Source organism: Papio anubis, chromosome 15 (genome assembly GCF_008728515.1).
Source record: "Papio anubis isolate 15944 chromosome 15, Panubis1.0, whole genome shotgun sequence".
Taxonomy (NCBI): Eukaryota; Metazoa; Chordata; class Mammalia; order Primates; family Cercopithecidae; genus Papio; species Papio anubis.
In genome coordinates this window covers 9,603,340-9,624,860 of record NC_044990.1, presented here as the reverse complement: position 1 = coordinate 9,624,860, position 21,521 = coordinate 9,603,340, and the positions used below count along the sequence as shown (strand labels likewise).

Genomic DNA, 21,521 nt, shown 5'->3' with positions numbered 1-21,521 from the left:
CTACTCAGGAGGCTGAGGTAGGAGGATCACTTGAGCCCAGGAGTTTGAGAACAGCCTAGGCAATACAGTGAGACCTTGTCTCAAATAAAATAAAAAACAATAATAATAAAATAAATAAAATAAAATATAAAATAAATAAAATAAAATAAATAAAGAAGAAAATTAGGAGAGAAGGAAAGAAGGAGCAAAGAAGGAGACACAGAGAGAGAGAATGAGACAGAGGGAGGGAGGGAGGGAGGGAAGAAGGAAGGAAGGAAGGAAGGGAGGGAGGGAAGGGAGGGAGGGAAGGGAGGAAGGCAGGGAGGGAGGGAGGAAGGGAAGAAGGAAGAAAGGAAGGAAGGAAGGACCGGTCGGCCAAAAACAAATACCAAAAACACCCAATATTGATATTTGGGCCTAATCCCCAAGGCTGGTCTCCAGGGTACAGCCTGGACATTTTTAGAAGCTAACTAAATGACTCTTCCATGCCGTCAGGGTTGGAAACCATGCTGCACCTGAAGTGGATTGATCATTCTTTGAAATGCAAAAACAGTTAAAATAAGTTGTTTGTATTGTGAAGAACTACTTCCACTCAAATCTGAAACAGGGTAAAACCTTAAGGTAATAATTACATTTATAATATAAGTTACAGTTTGTAAAGTGCTTTTATAATACAGAATTGTGTCATCCATTCAGACCATCCCCAGCAGGAAAATAGCAAGTATGAAAGAGTGTCCAAATAACAGAAAATGGTTATATCAAAGTGAGCCCTTATCAATGGCTTGATACAACCCTTTAAGGGGACTGAATTATCTTGTCTAAGACAAAGTGAACATTATGAGAAAACAAACTCAATATTTTACCACATCAGACAAATGCAAGGCGAAAATTCCCAAAACCCATGAACTGTGCTTACTTAGCTTTCTACTAAGAGGTTTAATTACTTAAATAAAGGCTTTATCTTGAAGGTAGCTGTTAGTAAACTGTATTCCACAATGACAGAAGGGCTACATAAGTCTCATGTTTAATAGTCTTAGAAATATATGTCTAAAAAATAAAAGCAAAGATGTTAAGTAGGAAAACAAACTAAGCAAACATTAGTAATCTCATCCTTTATCTAAAAAAGAAATATGCACATGCACATGTGTTTACCTATAACACATGATGTAAGGAAAGGAAAAAATGAGAAAGGATACTAAAACCACCACTTTTAATAGGTGTGAAAAGGAGAAGGCAAAAGCTAGAATGGAGAGAGAAAGAGTCACAGCAAAGTTTGTCTTTTTTTAAAAATAAAAACCAAAAAGTCCCCACATGCTAGAATTTAGTTTCCATGCCAATTATCTTAAAAGAAAACCTCTAAACACTTACCATCAGCATCTAAAATCCATGTTATAAAATGATTATTTGCTCGATACTGAATTACAGAAGTTATTTGATAAGGACAGCCTTCAAAATGAAATGTGTAGTGCTGCAAGTCATTCTGTGGTAAGCCTTCTACAAAGTGCAACATGAATATGGGAGATACTCTGTGGGAGAGAAAAGCAAGAGAAGTTAAACAAATTTAATGCCATGTGTCTGGTTATACAAAAGATGTCTGAAGTGAACTAGTCACACATAACACTTCCAAGGCAAACTGCATTAATTTTTCTTGAGCACCTCCAGATGTGTGCCTTAATTAGAAATGGAGAACTCTCTCTAAGAAGTATGTAACACTAAACCCTTTTCAGAATGGTATCCCAGACAGTTGGAAGTCATCATGCAGTACGACTCTAATAAAGACCATTAAACAAAAATTGCTCTGTAAGCAGCAATGCGGCTTTGGCTTAAAGATCTCATGGTAGCTACTTTGTAAAATCCAAGGAAAAAATCCAGACCTTTTAGAATTTCCTTTGGCATCAAGTGCTCAGATTAATTGCTTTTGTTAAGCGGTGTAGGTAATAAGTGAAAGAAAGCAACACACCTAATATTCAAATAAGCATTAATTTGGCCTATTTCAGTTATCTCAGGAAGCAAAGGGGGTCTGTCAAATTAAAAGTTCTACTTAGAGTTCAATTTTTAACTAAGTAGATAAAAAAATACAACATATTGGTCAATTTATTATTAACCTCAAGACAACTGTAATTTCAAAATTATATTTACCATTACAGCAACATGCTGAACCAGAAAATAGAACCCAGTGGGTCTCAAATAACTAAATTTAACAAAGCTCTTAGGATGTAAAAAAAATGTTGAATAGCCCTATTCCCAATAGTTAAACAGCTGTCAAAACTTAGTTTATCAAAATTTATTCAGCCCAAATAAACTTGAATCAATGTCCAAACTGCAGATTATTCAGACTGACAAGGGATAATTTATAAATTAATCCTTGTCAATCATTTTGTTAAAGAGTAATCAAGTCCTCAAAATTTAAGTACCTATAAAATAAAAAGTCCTGCAAATTGTCTATAACACTAAACGTTTCCACTTTAAAAAATCATATTTCATCAAATCTAAGATTTCACTAATTATCAAATGTACCACTATGAAAACATGCTGCCACTTAAACTATGTCATGGTATCAATTTCACGTATTACCTTTTCAGACAGGTTAAAATGTGAACTGCATGTCTGAATCAATGAACCACAGTAAAACTTGAGATGTATTCTTATAGCAGGATATGCAGGCTTTAGGCACCTATCTGATGATGATGATGATGATGATGATTATTTGAGATGGACACTAGCTCTCTCACCCAGGTTGGAGTGCAGTGGCATGATCTCAGCTCACTGCAATCTCCGCCTTCTGGGCTCAGGTAATTCTCCCACCACAGCCTCCTGAGTAGCTGGATTACAGGCATGTGCCACCACACCACACACTACTATTTTTAGTAGAGACAGGGTTTCACCATGTTGGCCAGGCTGGTCTCGAACTCCTGACTTCAAGTGATCTGCCTGCCTTGGCCTCCCAAAATGCTAGGATTACAGGCATAAGCCACCATGGCTGGCCTGACTCTTAACTAATATTTAGTTCCTTGACCTTATATAATACCTTTCAAGATACTGAGGCTAGTTACTAAAACAATCTCTTGATCCCTAGACTACGACATCTCACTAGTTTCCTGCCTTTACATAGGTTTACGTGTGGAAAATATTTTAAGACATACTGACATGATAAATAATGCATGTAAAAACATCTGACACATTTTTATGCTTCTTGTACATTCCAAGTCTTTTATTATTTTGCAAATTAATAAAAGTAAAAACTGCCAAGACCAAAATCCATACTCAGCCCAATTCCCTGGATGTTGAAGATACTCAGACTCTAGCTGAGTACAAGTACATTCCCCTAGGTAGTAAGACATGACTTGTCAGAAACCTCCAAAGTCTTCTATGAGGTTCAGATAGGATAGAAATTTGATTTTCTTAACCAGCAAAAAAAGAGACAACAACTGGAGCAACTATATGTTAGGTTTTAAAATATCCTCTTAATTATACTAGCCTTACTGCCACAAGATGGACCAGTACACCAAAGCTATCCAGGGCCTGATGCGGGGTGACGTGACGCAGAACCGAGATGATGCAGAATACAGCCATAATGTAGAGCTTTACTACCTTGTCGAAAATCTTAGCGTGGCCTCCATACTACTTTACGTAACTATGAAACTTTGTTTTTTTGTTTGTTTGTTTGTTTTTGACATGGAGTCTCACTCTGTTGCCCAAGTTTGAGTGCAGTGGCACAATCTCAGCTCACTGCAACCTCCACTCCCTGGGTTCAAACGATTCTCCTGCCTCAGCCTCCCGAGTAGCTGGGACTATAGGCGCCCGCCACCACGCCTGGCTAATGTTTGTATTTTTAGTAGAGATGGGGTTTCACCATGTTGGCCAGGTTGGTCTCGAACTCCTGACCTCAGGTAATCCACCCGCCTCAGCCTCCCAAAGTGATTACAGGCGTAAGCCACCATGCCCGGCCAAAACTTTGCAAGTTCCAAATGCCGGATGAATTCCAAATTTTTTCCTGTATGTTAATATCTCTGAAGTTGGGATACACCTTATCACTGATGGAACACAATTAAATAGGCAGCATTTCTGTCTTTTTTTTTTTTTTTTTTTTTTGAGACAGTCTCACTCTGTTGCCCAGGCTGGAGTGCAGTAGCGCAATCTCTGTTCACTGCAACCTCTGCCTCCCAGTTCAAGCAATACTCATGTCTCAGCCTCCTGAATAGCTGGGCCTATAGGCATGTGCCACCATACCCAGCTGATTTTTGTATTTTTAGTAGAGATGGGGTTTCACTACGTTGGCCAGGATGGTCTCAAATTCCTAGTCTCAGGTGATCCGCCTGCCTTGGTCTCCCAAAGTGCCGGGCCTACAGGCGTGAGGCACCGTGTCCAGCCAGCCTTTCTTAATGGCATATTTTTTAAAAGGTGCAACTTACAAACAGTAGTATCTTGGAGTCAATCAAATGATATCCTTCCCCTTCCTTTTTCTGTTCATATTCCTCTTTGATTCCCCTAGACTCTAGTGTCCTACCTACAATTCCAGCGTGTCTTATTTCCAGCCTCACTGTGGGAAGCCAAGGCGGGTGGATTACCTGAGGTCAGGAGTTCGAGACCAACTTGGCCAACATGGTGAAACCCCATCTCTACTAAACTTTATCCCTAGGTTTTGTTCTCAGACTTCTTCCTATCCATAATGCCTGAAGTGTCAATGAAGAATGATGCTCAGAGTCGAGGAGAGCAAGTTAGGTTCTCCCTCAACCACTGGAAAATTGAATGAAAGGAATTAACCAAACTGGAACCAAGAGTGAACCAGAGACTTCAGGCTAAGATCAATTTGCATTTACCTAACATGTGGTTAAACGCCTCCTATTTAAAGATCTACCCTCAGGAAAAGAAAAGAAAATAGAAAAGAGAGAAAGAAAGCACAAGAGAGCTGTGTTAACCTCTGCTACCCAAAGATAGCAGAGAAACATTGCATCCCTGTCCCACAAAGCGCAGCCATGGCCTTGCACTCAGAGAGATTGTGGCAGTAATCTTTGAAGAGTTTGTCAAGTAAAATGAAATCTGATTCTAAGTTCTCGGTGCTCCATGTCACCATGGTCTGAATGTAACTCCTAAACAACTTACTTAAAGAAAAGTAGCAGATTTGGGCACGCTAGGCATAATTCACCTGATTTATCTATCAATGGACTCTTTTCCCAGTGGGGAGACATTAGAGAAGTGGGTTATCTGAGATAAAGTGTCCAAGGAACTTAATTAGTTTTTAGAATCCTGTATGTTTTAATTACATATGATACCATGAGGAACCCAATCACTTTTAGGTTATCCCTAAAAACTGTATTAAATTTGTTTCTAAATTCGATTAGATACAAACAAATCAAGTTATACAAATTTCAAAATAAAAAAAAAAACACAAAGGACTTATATAAAGACCTTGTTATTTAAAATTTAAGTGAAACTTCATATACTAGTTCAATTTACTTTTGAAGAAAACAGAAAATGTCCACATTATAAATTCTACCCATAAATTGGCCCACTGGAACTCAAAACACATTTTCCATTAAAAAACTGTTTTACCTAATGAATCCATTTCCAGATCAGAATGTGAATCTTTAAGGAAAGCAACTTTTTGGATAGTTAAAAAATACATATGCTGCAAGGCAACCAATTAACAGATTAAACAAAACAATGGTACGAGTCTATGTTCAGTGCTGGAGCATGGGAAAAAGCAGGTATGAACAGCTAGATGAAATCATATACACCAAGCAGCCGAAAGCAGGCCCATGGTCCAGGGCAGGATGGCAGACCCCATCCATGCTCTGCTGCTCTTCCCTTCACCTCATCATCAACATTTACATCGCACAACTGACACCTGGCAGCCAAGGCAGATTACAGACTTCTGTAATCTTCAGACACATACAGACACCTCCTCTTCCTTCCCACTTCGCCCTCCTACACAAATGCTATCAAATAATAGTGAGGGGCAAAAAAGACATGAGTTGCAAAGGGCAAAGAAAGGAAAATAAGCAAATAAGAAGTCAATAAATATTTAGAGGACAGAAAGCAAACAGAGAAGTGGCACCTTACCCAGCAGAATGGACAAAGCGAAGACATGAGTACTGTGGAGTGCGTATGCTGATGACAAAGAAGAGCTTATTATTCCCAGAGAACCCCTAAAAGGCTAGATATTTATGGGCAACAGATGTGGTAGAATGTGGGGATGAGGCCTTGGGCTAAAAACTAGGATAGTGACTGGAAGTGTGTACATAATAAAGAGCACCCTATCCCCAGGCCCAGAGAGGAACCAGCACAGACTGCAGCAAAGAGTGAAAGGTGACAGGAAAGAGTTTCCAGGAAAAAAAGGGGAGGGAACAGGGGTAAAAAACTGTGAAGCATCTGAGTATTGGAAATTTATTAATAAGTCTTTAAAGTATTTGGCAAAAACTCAGTACATAATAAAACAAATGAAAATAAGGCAAATAATTCCCAGAAAAACAAAGAATTGTAAAAGTGAAACCTAACTATGTCTACTGCTTGGCTGAAGAGGGAATAACATACGTATATTAATAACAATGCAAACACCGAGTACTGACTTAGCCAAATACGCAATTGCATTGGAAGGACAGGGAAAGGCTAAACAGATATGGGGCCCAGGTATTGGTGTGAGAACCCTAGTCTCAACTACTATAAAAGGAGAACAGACTGCATTATGGTAGAATAGGCACATCAATTTGAAATGTCAAAGTAAATACTACCTTAATTTGAAGGTTTAAAGTAGATACCTGGGGGAGGGGACAGGGGACCACTGCCCTTTTTTCCTTCTGAGCCTGTGAGCACTAATGAACTGAGAATTTATTACTTCAATGAGAATAAACCTTTAGGAAAGATTCTGAGGGGTTTCTGGCACATTCAAGGGCATAAAGGTTAATGTTCCTGGTTCTTTATTACATCAAATTAGAGCTCAAAACATTTCCTTAATGTACAATTAGACTGAAAATTAAGAGTAAAGAGGCTGTGTACATGTGTGAGTGCATTAATGAGAGAGAGGCAAACTGCCTGAGATGGAACTGACCTGTGAGTTTAAAGAGATGGTGCTCTGGTAACACTGGAAAAGGTAATGCTGACCAGCCTCCCCAACTGAGGACAAACAGCAAAGCTGGCAAAATATAATGAAAACATATCTGCCCAAGGCCACCAGATAGCTTACAAGATGACGAGGAATCAGCGTGCTGAGATCTAGAAGATGGAAATTCAGAAAGATGAGCCTGTGGCTCATCTTTGAATCATCTTAGTTCTTGAAATCTGATTAAGCAAATCCCAGAATTCTAGAAACTCCATACACTTGGCAGAGGAGAGAAAAACTGAATCTTGATATCCTTAAAGGGAGAAAAAAGGCAAAAAGAAGGAAAGACACTAGGAGAGTGGGGCCAGAGAGTCAGCCTACGTTGGCTCTTCAGTGGCTTCACCTGGGACAGTGGGTTCAATGGCCAGACAGGCCGAGGCAGTTGGCAACCCAGAAATATATGTTAACTCAGATTTCACAAAGGTAGATTGTTGTCACCATTTTCAATCCTACAAAAAGAAAAATGTAAATCCACCTTCATTTTGTACTAAAAATTATAAGACAATTTTAACTCACGTTTCCAATACCATTTTTCTTATTTGTGATTTACTGTTGCAATTGTTACATGGACCAAAATGGGCAGCATTAAGTGGGTGCCACTCAGGGATGACATTTGTAAAGGTGACCAGACTCTTCATATGCCTATAAAAAAATGACATAATAAATTCATTAATGTTAAATGCATTTACATTAATTTAAACCAATGTCTAAAAGTATTCCTCCCCTTTTTCGTGATTCATACTTTCTTAATTCCCCAAATCATGTTAATATCACAATGTTCCTCCCTACTACCCCTAGTAAAGAAGCTCTGTGAAGATGCTCCATGTTAATTTCCCATAGCTTTCAACTATGAGATGAAGCAAGAAAACAAGACAGGGTTCCTCAACAACACCACTGACATTTTTCACCAGAATGTCTTTGCTGTGAAGCACTGTCCTGTGCACTGTAGGAGGTTAAGCATCATCCCTGGCCTCTGCTCACCAGATGCCAGTAATGGCATCCAGTTGTCTCCAGACGTTGCCAAATGTCCCAAGAGGGACAAAATAGCCCTTAGTTAAGAACCACTGTTCTAAGGTTGTCAAATTTATTAGAGCTCACCCCTTACTCAAGTAACTCAAACTGGCTAGCCATTACAGACAACCAAAAATGAAAAAGGGTGTTTCCAAACATAAAATCAGGAATACATACAACTTAACTTTTTTTATCCTTAAAAAAAAAAAAAGCACTGTGAACAAATTTTGTTTTCATAGGTTATACAAGTTCTAAATTTGCACTTTAGTCTGAATACTTGAAAGCAATGCCATCTAAAAAGATGCTGACGAGTTGACGGGTGCAGCACACCAACATGGCACGTGTACACATATGTAACAAATCTGCACGTTGTGCACATGTAGCCTAGAACTTAAAGTATAATAAAAAAAAAAAGATGACCTTTAAAGATGTACACTAAACCTCAACTGCATCCACTTTAATACAAATACTTGTAATTTAAAGAGCAGTTACATATTACTTAAGAGATACAAGCTTCCTTTCTAAACAACAGCAAATACTGACAAATCCTGAGAGAAAGCAGTCTGTTAAAAACAGACCAGTACTCAGGGAAGTTAACATTTTAAAAGCAAAGCAACATAAAGATGTCAATAAATGCACTGACTGTATTTCTGCTAAATTCTTAAATTTTCAAAGACAATTGTTACGTAAAGGCTCCTATTTTTTAGTTTATAAAAAGGAGACTGTCCCAGCAAGTAAGTGTTAATTCTCCGTAAGACATCTGATGTTTCTGAACACTTCCTATGCAAGGAGGGCATGGCACTGGACACTCATCCTCCAAACAACTCTCAGAGGCAGGTGCCATTCTCATCCCCATTTTACAGATGGGGAAGGCGACACATAGAGTGCAGTGATAAATAACAGACCTGAGCTCTGCCTCGGAAGACTGTTTTTAACTGCCTCTGGGTTATACTTTCCAAGCTGAGTAAAAAGCCCTTACGCTGGCACTAAAAACAGCTTCACAAAAACAGAGGAATTTGCTGGATAGTTCTCCTTCAGATTAAGTGGAAGTAAGTTTTAAGTGATGACATATTAAAACATATTTAAGAAAATGTCACTTCATTTTAGCTTTCCCCCTATAACTACTTTCATTTTTAGAACAAAGTAAGATTATTTTAAAAAAACAAAAAAGGAAACCAAAGCGACTAGTGGCTTCCCTCCCTTGAGCTCTCACAGTTTGTGCTATCTATCCCTAAACTGCATTTAACATCTTGCATTCAAAGTTAACATTAAGCAGCCCAAAGATCAGATTAATTACGAATTCTCTGGACCTCTATTATGTGTTCATGTATTATCTCACTACCTAATTAGTAAATTTGGCAAAGATACACTATTTTCAGTGCCTGAGTTCCTAGCACACAGAACATACTCAACCGAAAACTGTCAAACAACTAAGATATGGATTCCAGAAGAGCTACAATTAAGCTGATTTTAATCAGCAAGCTTATTTATATTATTTAAAACCCAGGTAGTGATTAAGGAGTATAGCACAGTGAGCAAGAAAGTCTTAGAGGCCAGAAAAGCCTAAATGTGTCTCCTGACTCTGCCACTTACAGTGTGTCATCTTGGGAATCAATCTAACCCCTTTTAAGCTGTCATATCCATAACTGCCAAATGAGGACACTAGGATCTTCCTCACTGAGTTACTGTGAGGAGAAAACCAGGTAATTTATATAAATCTATGATAGAAGACTGGAAACAGATGTGTTCTCATACTCACTTGCTTACACTAAATTATTTATGTCCTAGGTATGAATAAAACGTTAATACTCATCCTGTTCTAGTGGGGGTTTGGGGGACTATTACAAAAGCTTACTTAACAAAAAGCTTAATATGAAAATGTATCTGACCCAATTTTTACATCAGAGTAAAACAGGCCCTTTGGAGGGGACACGGATTTTTCTGCAGAGCAGCCATGATTTATCTTTGTTCCATGGCTTCTAACATGATCAAACTACTTCCCTGTATCACCACCATGCCAGTATCACTCTGTTGCCCACCAGCTGCCATCTCCACACATTCATCTATCTCAGGATGCATAAAGGGACCAAATCCTTGCGATATTCCTTGGATACGTCGGCCAACAGTTATTTTTAAGATAACTTCTTGTCCATAATTTTTTTCACCTCAGGAGGGTTAGCTTTGCTCATGGTGTCTACTCCGTGGCCTCCCTTACCCTGTTCTAGTAGATCTAACCAGTTAAAAACAAACACACACTTTGTTGCCTGCATTCCCTGGAGCATCCTCCCAGACTGAACTCTCCTTGACTACTTCTTAAATACCTAAAAAAGATTTCATATTTAGATAACGAATATCTAAGTAATTTTTTTTTTCTTTTTTTTTTGAGACAGAGTGAAGCTCTTGCTGCCCAGGCTGGAGTCCAGTGGCGTGATCTCAGCTCACTGCAACCTCCGCCTTTGGGTTTCAAGTGATTCTCCTGCCTCGCCTCCCAAGTAGCTGGGACTACAGGCGTCCGCCACCACGCCCGGCTAATTTTTGTATTTTTAGTAGAGATGGGGTTTCACCATGTTGGCCACGTTGGTCTCAAACTCCTGACCTCATGATCCACCTGCCTCGGCCTCTCAAAGTGCTGGGATTACAGACGTGAGCCACCATGCCCAGCCTTCAAAAGTAATATTTTTATATCACATTTTACTTTAGTAACTTAAAGAGACTTCAAGTTTTCTAACTTAAGTGTCGCTGGGCATGGTGGCTCACACCTGTAATCCCAGTAATTTGGGAGGCCAAGGCAGCTGGATCACTTGAGGTCAGGAGTTTAAGACCAGCCTGGGCAACATGGTGAAACCCTGTCTCTACTAAAAATACAAAAATTAGCCAGGTGTGGTGGCACACACCTGTAATCCCAGCTACTCAGGAAGCTGAGGAAGGAGAATTGCTTGAACCCAGGAGGTGGAGGCTGCAGTGAGCCAAGATTGCACTGCTGCACTCCAGCCTGCGCGATGGGAGTGAGACTCCATCTCAAAAAAAAAAAAAAGTGGAAAAGAGTTATTTCTATTGTAATAATTTGAATACATAACCAATTGAGCCAGTTTGGTCATCTTCAATACCTTGCCTCCCTGACTCCTCTTCTAAAACCTATTCCTCTCCTTACATGGTAGGTACACGTTGAATATCTCTTATCTGAAATGTATAGGACCAGAAGTGTCTCCAAGATAAAGAGACAACCTGGAGATGGGACCTGGGCCTAAACATGAAATTCATTATGTTTCATATACACCTTATGCAAACCCTGAAGGTAACAGGTGCATCAATCATGGCCTTTCTAATACGCCGCTGAGAGGCATTAGGAAAAGTAGAAAGTATGGCTGAGACAGTTCACGTGTAAGGCTTCTGGAGGTGGTTGGTCTTTCACAGGACTATGGGAAGAAATGAGGAAGCTTGCATTACCTCTGAGAATTGCTGCTAGCCCCCAAGAGTCTAAAACCAGTGTCTATAATGTTAGAAACCTAAAGTAAACAAGCAAAACCCCTCAACTCTAATAGAGGAATAAACAAAAATGCCTACAGTTTCAAGGCATTCTGAGAGGTATTCTTACTCAGCAAGGACTCTGGAGAAGGGAGGTGTACTATTCCTCTCATCGTCCCTATTTCCAACTGAAGAACTCCTTAAGAAATCTACTACTACCAGTCTATCAAACCATGAGGTTCTGACCCTTCCAGTTTAAAGAAGCAATCAAACTGCAGTGTCTGGTGCTCAAATTGTTCTCTTAACCTCAGTGGTGGAGAAACTAGAAGGACCCATTTTAAAAAACAAAAGAAACTAACCTGTTTTGATATTGGTGTCCACACTGCGAACATTCGAAGTCCCAAGAAAAAGAATATAGGAAGAGCTTCTCAATGTGGGGTTCTAGTTTTAAGAGCAGGGGAAATGCAAACACAGGGCTTTCCATATCACCTTCAAAAGGAAAAGGAAAAATTACTGCTCATAATCAATAATGGCAAAAATTAAACCAAAATTGTGAACTACTGTCTTTTCTTACTATATTTACAGCATGAATATGTGTTAATACAGTATGACAGAATAAGTCACCCAGAGCTGGGAGAGGGGAAGTTTATAAAGCATTTCTCTAAAAATGTCCATCATAAATATTTAATTAACACTTCGATCTCTTTCCTTTTCCTTGCCATTTATGAAAATGTCTTAAGACAAAAAAAACACACAAAAGACCCATACTGTCTTCCATCTTTCTAGATTTCTCAGGAAAAAAAAAAGATCTCAGAACTATAATAGCCTTAGAGTATATTAAAACAAAAATTGATGAGGTGTGGTGGCTCACACCTTGTAATCCCAGCACACTGGGAGGCCAAGGCAGGAGGACTGCTTGCATTACCTCCGAGAATTGCTGCCAGCCTCTAGGAACCTAAAACCAGTTTCTATGATGTTCGAGACCAGCCTAGCCAATATAGCGAGGCACCGTCTCTACAAAAAATAAAATGAAATAAATTAGCTGAGAGTGGTGCCACACACCTGTAGTTCAAGCTACTCAGGAGGCTAAGGCAGGAGGCTCATTTGAACCCAGGAATTTGAGGCTGCAGTGAGCTATGATCATGCTGCTGCATACCAGCCTGAGTGACAGAGCGACACCCGTCTCTAAAAAAAAAAAAAAAAATTATGGAAATGGTTTGCCACAGATGTTAAAAAAATGTAACCAGTGAAACACTGTAGAAACACACCAGAATTGGCCATTTCTATTCTGATCATCTTGTTCCACCTGTGGAAAGGGCGTGGCCACACAATGGTTAAATGACCAGCCTCAACTCTTTGGATTCTTCATCTACCGTTCTTCCTAACTTTTCAGTCTAATCCTTTCCTTTAACAACTTTACGATTGAAGATTTGAATCTTGTCACTGAAAATAACTGAACAGTGAATGTTGGCTTTCAGCTTTGAGACTGGAAAGTAAGCTAAGTAGCAGAATCTACAGGCTTCTCTTACATTCTTTTTTCCAATTGGTTTCTCTCCTTCCTATTCTCAAGGAGCTCAGATGCTCCCTTACTGATTTGGCCCAAGAGACTGAGTCCTTCTATGCCTTCCCTAACCTGGACAGAGCCTCACTTCCATGGTCCAGTTCTCCCCCTAGCCTGGAACTACAGTTGCCTGGAACAGTCACCTTGGCAGGACCACAAGGCAGACAGTAGGTGTTATTACCTAAGTAATAACAATCATGTGGGGTTTCTAAATTACTCATTTCCTGAGCCCCATCCCTGAGATTCTAATTCGAATGTCCCTATGATTGGTATTTACTTTTAAATTCCCTTGGTGCTTTTCAATACACAGTTGAGGTTAAAAATGGTAGATGTGTCTACTGGGAAAAGTACTAAAGAAGCAACTAACAACTTGCCCCCTAAATATTTTCCTGGTTCTGAGAACTGCACCCACTCTCAAGAGGTGGGACACCAGCCTGCATATTTCTAGGGAACGCCTCTGCCCTACAATAACCTACCCAGTGGTAGATTCCTAAGTCAGACCGCTCAGATTCTTTCTCCCAAGAAGATGACCATCCAAGGTAATCACACGGTGTTATACTTCCTTATGATGTACGTATTTCTACATGGTAGATGAGTATAATACAAGCAAGTTATACCCTAACCCTAAGCATATTCTATAAATATCGGTAGTTACAAAGGCTATTTTAGTCACCTTTGTGGGACAGTCTCACTGCTACTTTTGAACAAAAACATAAAAAAAGTTTGTATTATTTATTTATTTATTTTGAGACAGAGCTTCGCACTTGTTGCTCAGGCTGGAGTGCAGTGGCGCGATCTCAGCTCACCGCAACCACTGCCTCCTGGGTTCCAGCAATTCTCCTGCCTCAGCCCCCCCGAGTAGCTGGGATTACAGGCTCCTACACCACGCCTGGCTAATTTTTTGTATTTTTAGTAGAGACAGGGTTTCACCGTGTTAGTCAGGCTGATCTTGAACTCCTGACCTCAGGTGATCCACCTGCCTCCGCCTCCCAAAGTGCTGGGAATACAGGTGTGAGCCACCGGGCCCAGCCATAAAACAAGTTTTAAAAAGTTTTTTTGTAAGTAGAAATACAAATAAATCTCCCAGAAATGAAAATATGCAACACTGTATGCATAAATAGTATGTCATATAGCACAATTTTGTAATTCATTACCAGCCTTTAAATCCGCATTCTATTGTAAGTAAATATTAATTGAAAAAGCAAACAATTTACATTTCATAATCACAATATAAAATCTTCAGGTCTAAAATACATAAAGTTCTCCGTGAATTAAAATATCATGAAAGAGCTCAAAACACATGGTTAAATAAGTTATATTTAATTAGTAAGATCTTCAGCTAAAATATAGCACCTATCCTTGAATGGGCAGTAAAACAAGAGAGGAATCCTCCTGCATTGAAAGAGCTGTATGCTTGCCCAATTATTATGATTACACAAAATAATAATTTAAAAATTCCTTCTGTTACATAGGAAACCAGGCCCACGGCGGAGGTGAAGCAAAAGATGTAACTTCGTTCCAAAAATAATTATCTGGGATAAGAAGGGTAGTGATTCAGGCTGGGGGAGAAACCATTCTTTAATTCAATTGGGAACTGAAGTAGGAACTCTAGAAGGGAAATGGTACCTGCTAAATGCACCACAAAAGCCCCCCCATCTAAACTCTAGGATCTTATGGAAAAGGCTCCTTCAAAATGAGTATTTGCTCAACAGATCAGTGGCTGGGGGTGATGAACCTGGTTAACCACAAGGAGCCTGGTGAAAAGTTTTAGAGTGACAGAATCCTATATCTTGACTGTAGTGAGGGTTACAGAGCTGTACACGCTTAAAAAGGGTCTCACTATATGTAAATTACACTTTGATATAAAGAAAAAAGAATACTCATTTCATCTCAGAGTCTATCTGATACATAAATTAGAACAGTTCTTTAGGCCTAGAGGAGGAAATGTCAGAAATCTGGCATATGAAAAATCAGATTTTTATAAAAACAGAATAAATATATATGTATAAGTCCATAAAAACAAAGCAGATATACAATAATTATATATCAATTTTAATAAAATGTAGGAAAAAAGTGAAAATTAGGGGACAGAAGCATGAGTCAACGAAATATGTCAAAAGCTGTCCAGCATGTACAAAAGACGCCATGCTTCCAGATATATTATAAATATATATATATATATATATATTTTTTTTTTTGGAGACAGAGTCTCACTCTGTCCCCAGGCTGGAGTGCAGTGGTGCGATCTCGGCTCACTGAAACCTGTCTCCCAGGTTCAAGCGATTCTCCTGCCTCAGCCTGCTGAGTAGCTGGGACTACAGGCACATGCCACCACACCCAGCTAATTTTTGTATTTTTAGTAGATACCGGATTTCACCATGTTGGCCAGGATGGTCTCGATCTCTTGACCTTGTGATCCGCCTGCCTCGGCCTCCCAAAGTGCTGGGATTACAGGCGTGAGCCACCGTGCCTGGTATAAGTATATAAGTATGTTATAAATATATTGTCAATATATTATAAAATATCATATTTTATAATGATCTGGAAGCATGGTGTCTTTTGTACATGTTAGATAAATCAGTTGCAACAACTGATTTTATTATAAAATATAAAAATCATTTTTTAATATAAGTTAAATGTCACTCATTGAGAGAAAAACTAGAAGGCACTGATATTTTACATAATATGGGTAATTACTAAGAGGGAGTATCGTACTCTGCTACTCTAACATTACTAGAAGAGTTAATACAAGGATAAAAGGAAAATAAAACAAAAAGCCCTTTCAAAACAAAAACAAACAAAAAACCCCACAGCTCCTTTCTGTAATACTAAAAAAATTTAGAAAGGTTTGGTCAGACACTCTAACTCACTTGCTGCACACCACTCCCACAGGCCAAAAACCAAGTCACAGAGAACAAAGAGGTCCCATCCTTGTGCCCTTTCTAAAGGCGAGGAAGCTTTCTCAAAATGCCATCAGCATATTTCTCTTAATATCCACTGGCCAAAACTGTACCACATGTCCATTCCTAAAGCAATCACGGTAGGGAAACAGAATTACTATGGTTGGTTTAGATGAGATTCTAAACCCTGTGTACATGTAACAATCATGTGGGGTTTCTAAAAATTACTGATTTCCTGAGCCCCATCCCTGAGATTCTAATTCAAATGCCCCTAGCATTGGCATTTACTTTTAAATTCCCTCGGTGCTTTTTAATGCACAATTGAGGTTAAAAATGCTAGATCTGTCTGCTAGGAAAAGTACTAGAGAAGCAACTAATGATACGCCCCTAAAATTCTCCTGGTTCTGAGAACAGCACCCACTCTCAAGAGGGGGAACACCAGCCTGCATATTTCTATAGAACGGCTCTGCCCTACAATAACCTACCCAGTGGTAGATTCCTAAGTCAGACCACTCAGATTCTCTCTCCCAGGAAGATGATCATCCAAGGTAATCAAACAGTGTTATACTTCCTTATGATGTACGTATTTCTACATGTAGATGAGTATAATACAAGCAAGTTATACCAATTACTTACCTAATGTGCATCTAAGCTGGGGTTGAAGGCTAATAAAAATTTCATCTCTAACTTCATTCAGACAGGTCTCTATCTCTGCAAATATTTCTGAGGTAAGTTTTTTACAATCTCCATCTAAGAAAATACAAAGAACATTATCAATTCCTCATCGATGTGTATCTTGCCACAGAAAACTGAGACATTCCCAAGAATGAAAGCTGAGTCAGTAAGTTCTGCAAACAGAGACAAAAAGCAAAACACAAAATTTCCTTAATTCTTTCTCTGTGGTATACCATATATTCCCTTAATGTATGTTATCAGCACAATATCATTAGTACTTTCCTAATGGGTAAAATCTCGGGGAAAGCCTTTCTCACCCATATAATCACAGGTCTAGCAAAATAACCTTTCAGATACTATGTCTATATCTAAAACAGCTAAAGAAGTTACCTCCTTATGTGCAATTACTTATACTACAAATGATTTATTCATTTATTCCACTCTGTGTAACTTTTATTGAACTTAGCCAGATCATAGGAACAGATAAATTTATAAGGAGTCTTAATAAAGTTACAATTATTTCCCAAACTAATACCTCGTATATTTCCCTTCTATGTCATTTTTGAGGAGTCTGAAGGGGTCTTCAGTGGCAACATAGTGTTTATTTGGTTCCACATCCTGCTTTGTCTACACAAATTTGCTTCATTAAAAACTCTGACCAGCCTGGGCAACAGAGTGACACCCCTATCTCTTAAAAAGAAAGCTGGGTATGGTGGTACACACCTGTAGTCCCAGCTACTCAGGAGGCTGAGGTAGGAGGATCGCTTCAGCCCAGGAGGGTTAGGGTTCTACAGGGTGCAGTGAGCCGTGATCTCACTACTGCGCTCCAGCCTGGGCAAGTGAGACACTCTCTCAAAACAAAAACAAAAACAGAACAACAACAACAACAAACTGGCTAGTTATTATACAGTGACTGAAACATAGCACTTGTTTGTGTGTGTGTGTGTGTTTGTAGACAGGGTCTTGCTATGTTGTCTGGGCTGGTCATGAACTCCTGGGCTCAAGCAATCTTGCAGCCTCAACCTCCGGAGTAGCTGGGCTTACAGGCGCATGCCACTATACTCAGCCAAAACATTGCTTTAGTAATCATTCTCCTATTGCCAAACATTTTAGTTGTTTCTTTTTTCACTATTATAAATACTATTGTGATAAATACCTTTGGGCACATATCTATGTTTTGGATCACTTCTTTATGGTAATATTTATTATCTTCAAAATGGAATCACTGTGACAAGAAACTATCCAAGATTAGTAAGAAAATTATTTTGAATAAAAGACTCCGCATGCATCTGACTCTACTTACTCTTAAGCTACAAATAGATCTTTTCACTCACATCTCTTATAAATAATTCATACAGCCTGATCGCACTCTGCTTATACGTTTCCCTAATGAAAATATCTGGATTCGCTTGTAATATGAAATAAGCATTAACCAGAATTTTTGTTATTTGACCACACCAAAAAACACTTACACTGCAAAGTAATGCAGCTCAGCACATAATTAACAACCAGATTATAAAAACTAAAATTAATCTGTAAAAAATTAGTAACAGATAAAAACATGAAACGAAAGTTAATTCTAATATTGAACTGTTGCTCTTCTGCAACAAGCAACGGAACTGTCACCTACTTAACACTGGGGTTCCTGTAATTAGAGAAAGCAGAAATAGAAGAAAAGTCAAGGCAAAAATGCTTGTGAGAAACTGAATTTTAAAAACTGCAAAAAACTGTAAATGACTGACACATACAAAAAGGTTCAAAGAAAACCTACATTGAAACAAAGTATTTCTTACCTAACAAAACCATAACCTCTTGAATGTTCTAACCAAAGGTGGTTAGAAAGTACTGAGGTATTTTTTTCTACATAATGAAAATGGAATTATACATCGGTACAACCATTCTGGAAAACTGTATCCAGCAAGACCTTTAATATTCATATTTTAATATCTCTCCTAGGATGCTAGTCAGTAATGAATTCAAAAGATATATGGATATTTGTCCTGGTGTTAATTCATAACAGCAAAAACTAGTAACAGCCTGAATGGTTAACAACAGGGAAACAATGTATAAGATCCATATAAAAGACTGTAAGACCAACTCAAAATTTTTAGCACATTAATGAATAAGAAAATACCCACAATGTCAAGCAAAGAAAGCTTGGTATGATGTCACATCTGTCCCCAATATATATATGGCCAAGTAAGATCAGAAAAAATATGTATCAAGACACTTCAAAAGAAGCTGAATAAAAGTAAGGATTCTTGCCCTACAAGGTAGCCATAACAATTTAAAAAGTATGAGTGCTGGGTTAGACAAAGTAACCAAGAGGATGAAATTGAGAGTTAAGGAACAGCTGCACACATACATGAAATGTTGATACATGCTAGAGGTGGCATGGCAGACCAAGTGAGAAAATAAAGTAGAGCTACAAAAACTGGCTATGCAAATGGAAAAAAAAAGGATCCTTACCTCATACCACACATCAATATGAATTCCAACTGAAAGAGGAATTTCAATGTCAAAAGCAAAACTATAACTTTTCAGTGAAAATATAGGTGAATGATTTTCTGACCTTGGGAATAGCAATAATTTCTTTAAAAAGCCACAAACAGGCCGGGCGCGGTGGCTCAAGCCTGTAATCCCAGCACTTTGGGAGGCCGAGACGGGCGGATCACGAGGGCAGGAGATCGAGACCATCCTGGCTAACACGGTGAAATCCCGCCTCTACTAAAAAATACAAAAAACTAGCCGGGCAAGGTGGCGGGCACCTGTAGTCCCAGCTACTCGGGAGGCTGAGAAAGGAGAATGGCGTAAACCCGGGAGGCGGAGCTTGCAGTGAGCTGAGATCCGGCCACTGCACTCCAGCCTGGGCGACAGAGCGAGACTCCGTCTCAAAAAAAAAAAAAAAAAGCCACAAACATTACTAGCTCCAAATGGAAAGGTAAAGACTTCCCTATAAATCAAGATAGCTTTGAAAAAGTAAAAACACAAGCTGCAAGTTGGGAGCAGATTCAGCAAAACATCTGACGTAACTCTAGCAACAAAGATACAAGAACAAACTCATACAAATCAATTAAAACGTGACAATCAATAGAACAAATAGGGATAAGATATAAAAGGCATTTCACAGAAGAGGGAACAAATATGAGCAATATATACACATAGAGCCAACAACCTTTTCAAAATGTGGAAATGGCAAATCAAGATCACACACCATTTTATATCAAAGAGCAAAAATCTCAAGTGTGAAAATAAACCAAGGAGAATATATGGATCAGGAAGAGCTCTTACATACACTGCTAATGGGAGAACTGATTGGTACAACCACTTTGGAAAACTACTGTCATTATCTTGTAAATTTAGACATGAGAGTCTGTAATTTTCCATTCCTCTGGTATACAGAAGGGAAACTCTCACACTGTGCCTCAGGAGACTTGCCCCCAAATGGTCACAGCAGCAGCATTTACAATGGCAAAAAAAAAAAAAAAAAAAAGCAACTGTCCACTGACAGGGAGATGAATATACTGTTATATTTACAAAATGGAAGTATTATATAGCAATGAAAAATCAATGAGCCACAACTACAAGCAGCCCCATAAATTTTTACAAGAAAAAAAGGTCCCAGAAGACTTACTGTACAACCCTCTTGTTTAAAGTTCACAACAAACTAAATTAGGCAATACAAAGTGGCCCCTCTTCGTCCGTGGTTTTGCTTCCTATGATTTCAGTTACCCGAAGTCAACCATGGTCTGAAAATATTAAATGGAAAATTCCAGAAACAATTTAAAAGCTTTACATTTCATGCCATTCTGAGTAGCATCATGAACTCTCTTGCTGTCCTGCTGTCTTCCATTGGCAACGTGAATCTTCCCTTCGTCCAGTGTATCCAAGCTGTCTACACTCCCTGCCTGTGGTTCACTTAGTAGCCATCTTGGTGACGCGATCTATTGCCATGGTGTCGCAGTGCTCGTGTTCAAGGAACCCTTATTTGACTTAATAAAGGCCCCAAAGCACAAGCATAGTGATGCTGGCAATTCAGATACGCCAAAGAGAAGCTGTAAAATGCTTCTTTAAGTGAAAAAGTCAAAGTTCTCAACTTAAAGAAAAAAATCATATGCTGAGGTTGCTGAGATCTAAGAACAAATCTCTTATCCTTGAAACTGGGAAGAAGGAAAAAGAAATTGGTGCTAATTTTGCTGTTGCATCTCAACTGCTAAACTTATGGCCGCAGTGCCTGATAAGTGTTAAGATGGAAAAAGCATTCAATTTGTGGGTGGGAGACACAATAAGAAACAAGTGTTCCAATTGGCAGCAACATGTTGAGCCACATTTACTTTACCTGTTTTTTTTTTTTTTTTTTTTTTTTGAGATAGAGTCTCACTCTATCACCCAGGCAGGCTAGAATGCAGTGGTGTGATCCCAGGTTCAAGTGATTGTTCAACCTCTGCCTCCCGGGTTCAAGCAATTCTCCTGCCTCAGCCTCCCAGAGTAGCTGGGACTACGGGCGTGTGCCACCACGCCCAGTCAATATTTATATTTTTTAGTAGAGATGGGGTTTCACCATGTTGGCCAGGCTGGTCTTGAACTCTCGACCTCAGGAGATCTGCCCGCTTCAGCTTCCTAAAGTGCTGGGATTACAGGTGTGAGCCACTGCACCTGGCCCACATTTAATTTATTCTTAATTAAACTTGATCGTAATTATGTAGGTATAGGGAAAACACTATATATACAGGGTTCAGTACTATCCATCCCCCATTATCTGAGAAGGATATCTTTCAAGACCCCACTGGATGCCTAAAACCTTGGATAGTAACTAAACCCTTTACACATA

General features: G+C 39.0%; 1 protein-coding gene across 4 annotated transcripts in view; it reads right to left on the bottom strand.

Annotated features, from left to right (window-relative positions):
- USPL1 (ubiquitin specific peptidase like 1) overlaps positions 1–21,521 on the bottom strand; it is a 41,273-nt gene that overhangs the window by 4,912 nt on the left and 14,840 nt on the right. For 2 of the 4 annotated variants that reach the window (XM_003913726.5, XM_009191725.3), the window contains 4 exons: positions 16,652–16,765; positions 11,914–12,043; positions 7,595–7,720; positions 1,348–1,505 (listed from right to left, as the gene is read on the bottom strand). In XM_003913726.5, the coding sequence (XP_003913775.2) occupies positions 1,348–1,505; positions 7,595–7,720; positions 11,914–12,043; positions 16,652–16,765 (528 nt within the window). Of the gene's footprint in view, positions 1–1,347; positions 1,506–7,594; positions 7,721–11,913; positions 12,044–15,985; positions 16,085–16,651; positions 16,766–20,486; positions 21,038–21,521 lie in introns of those variants that run through there. The other 2 variants (XM_021929524.2, XM_021929525.2) reach the window with 2 other exon arrangements.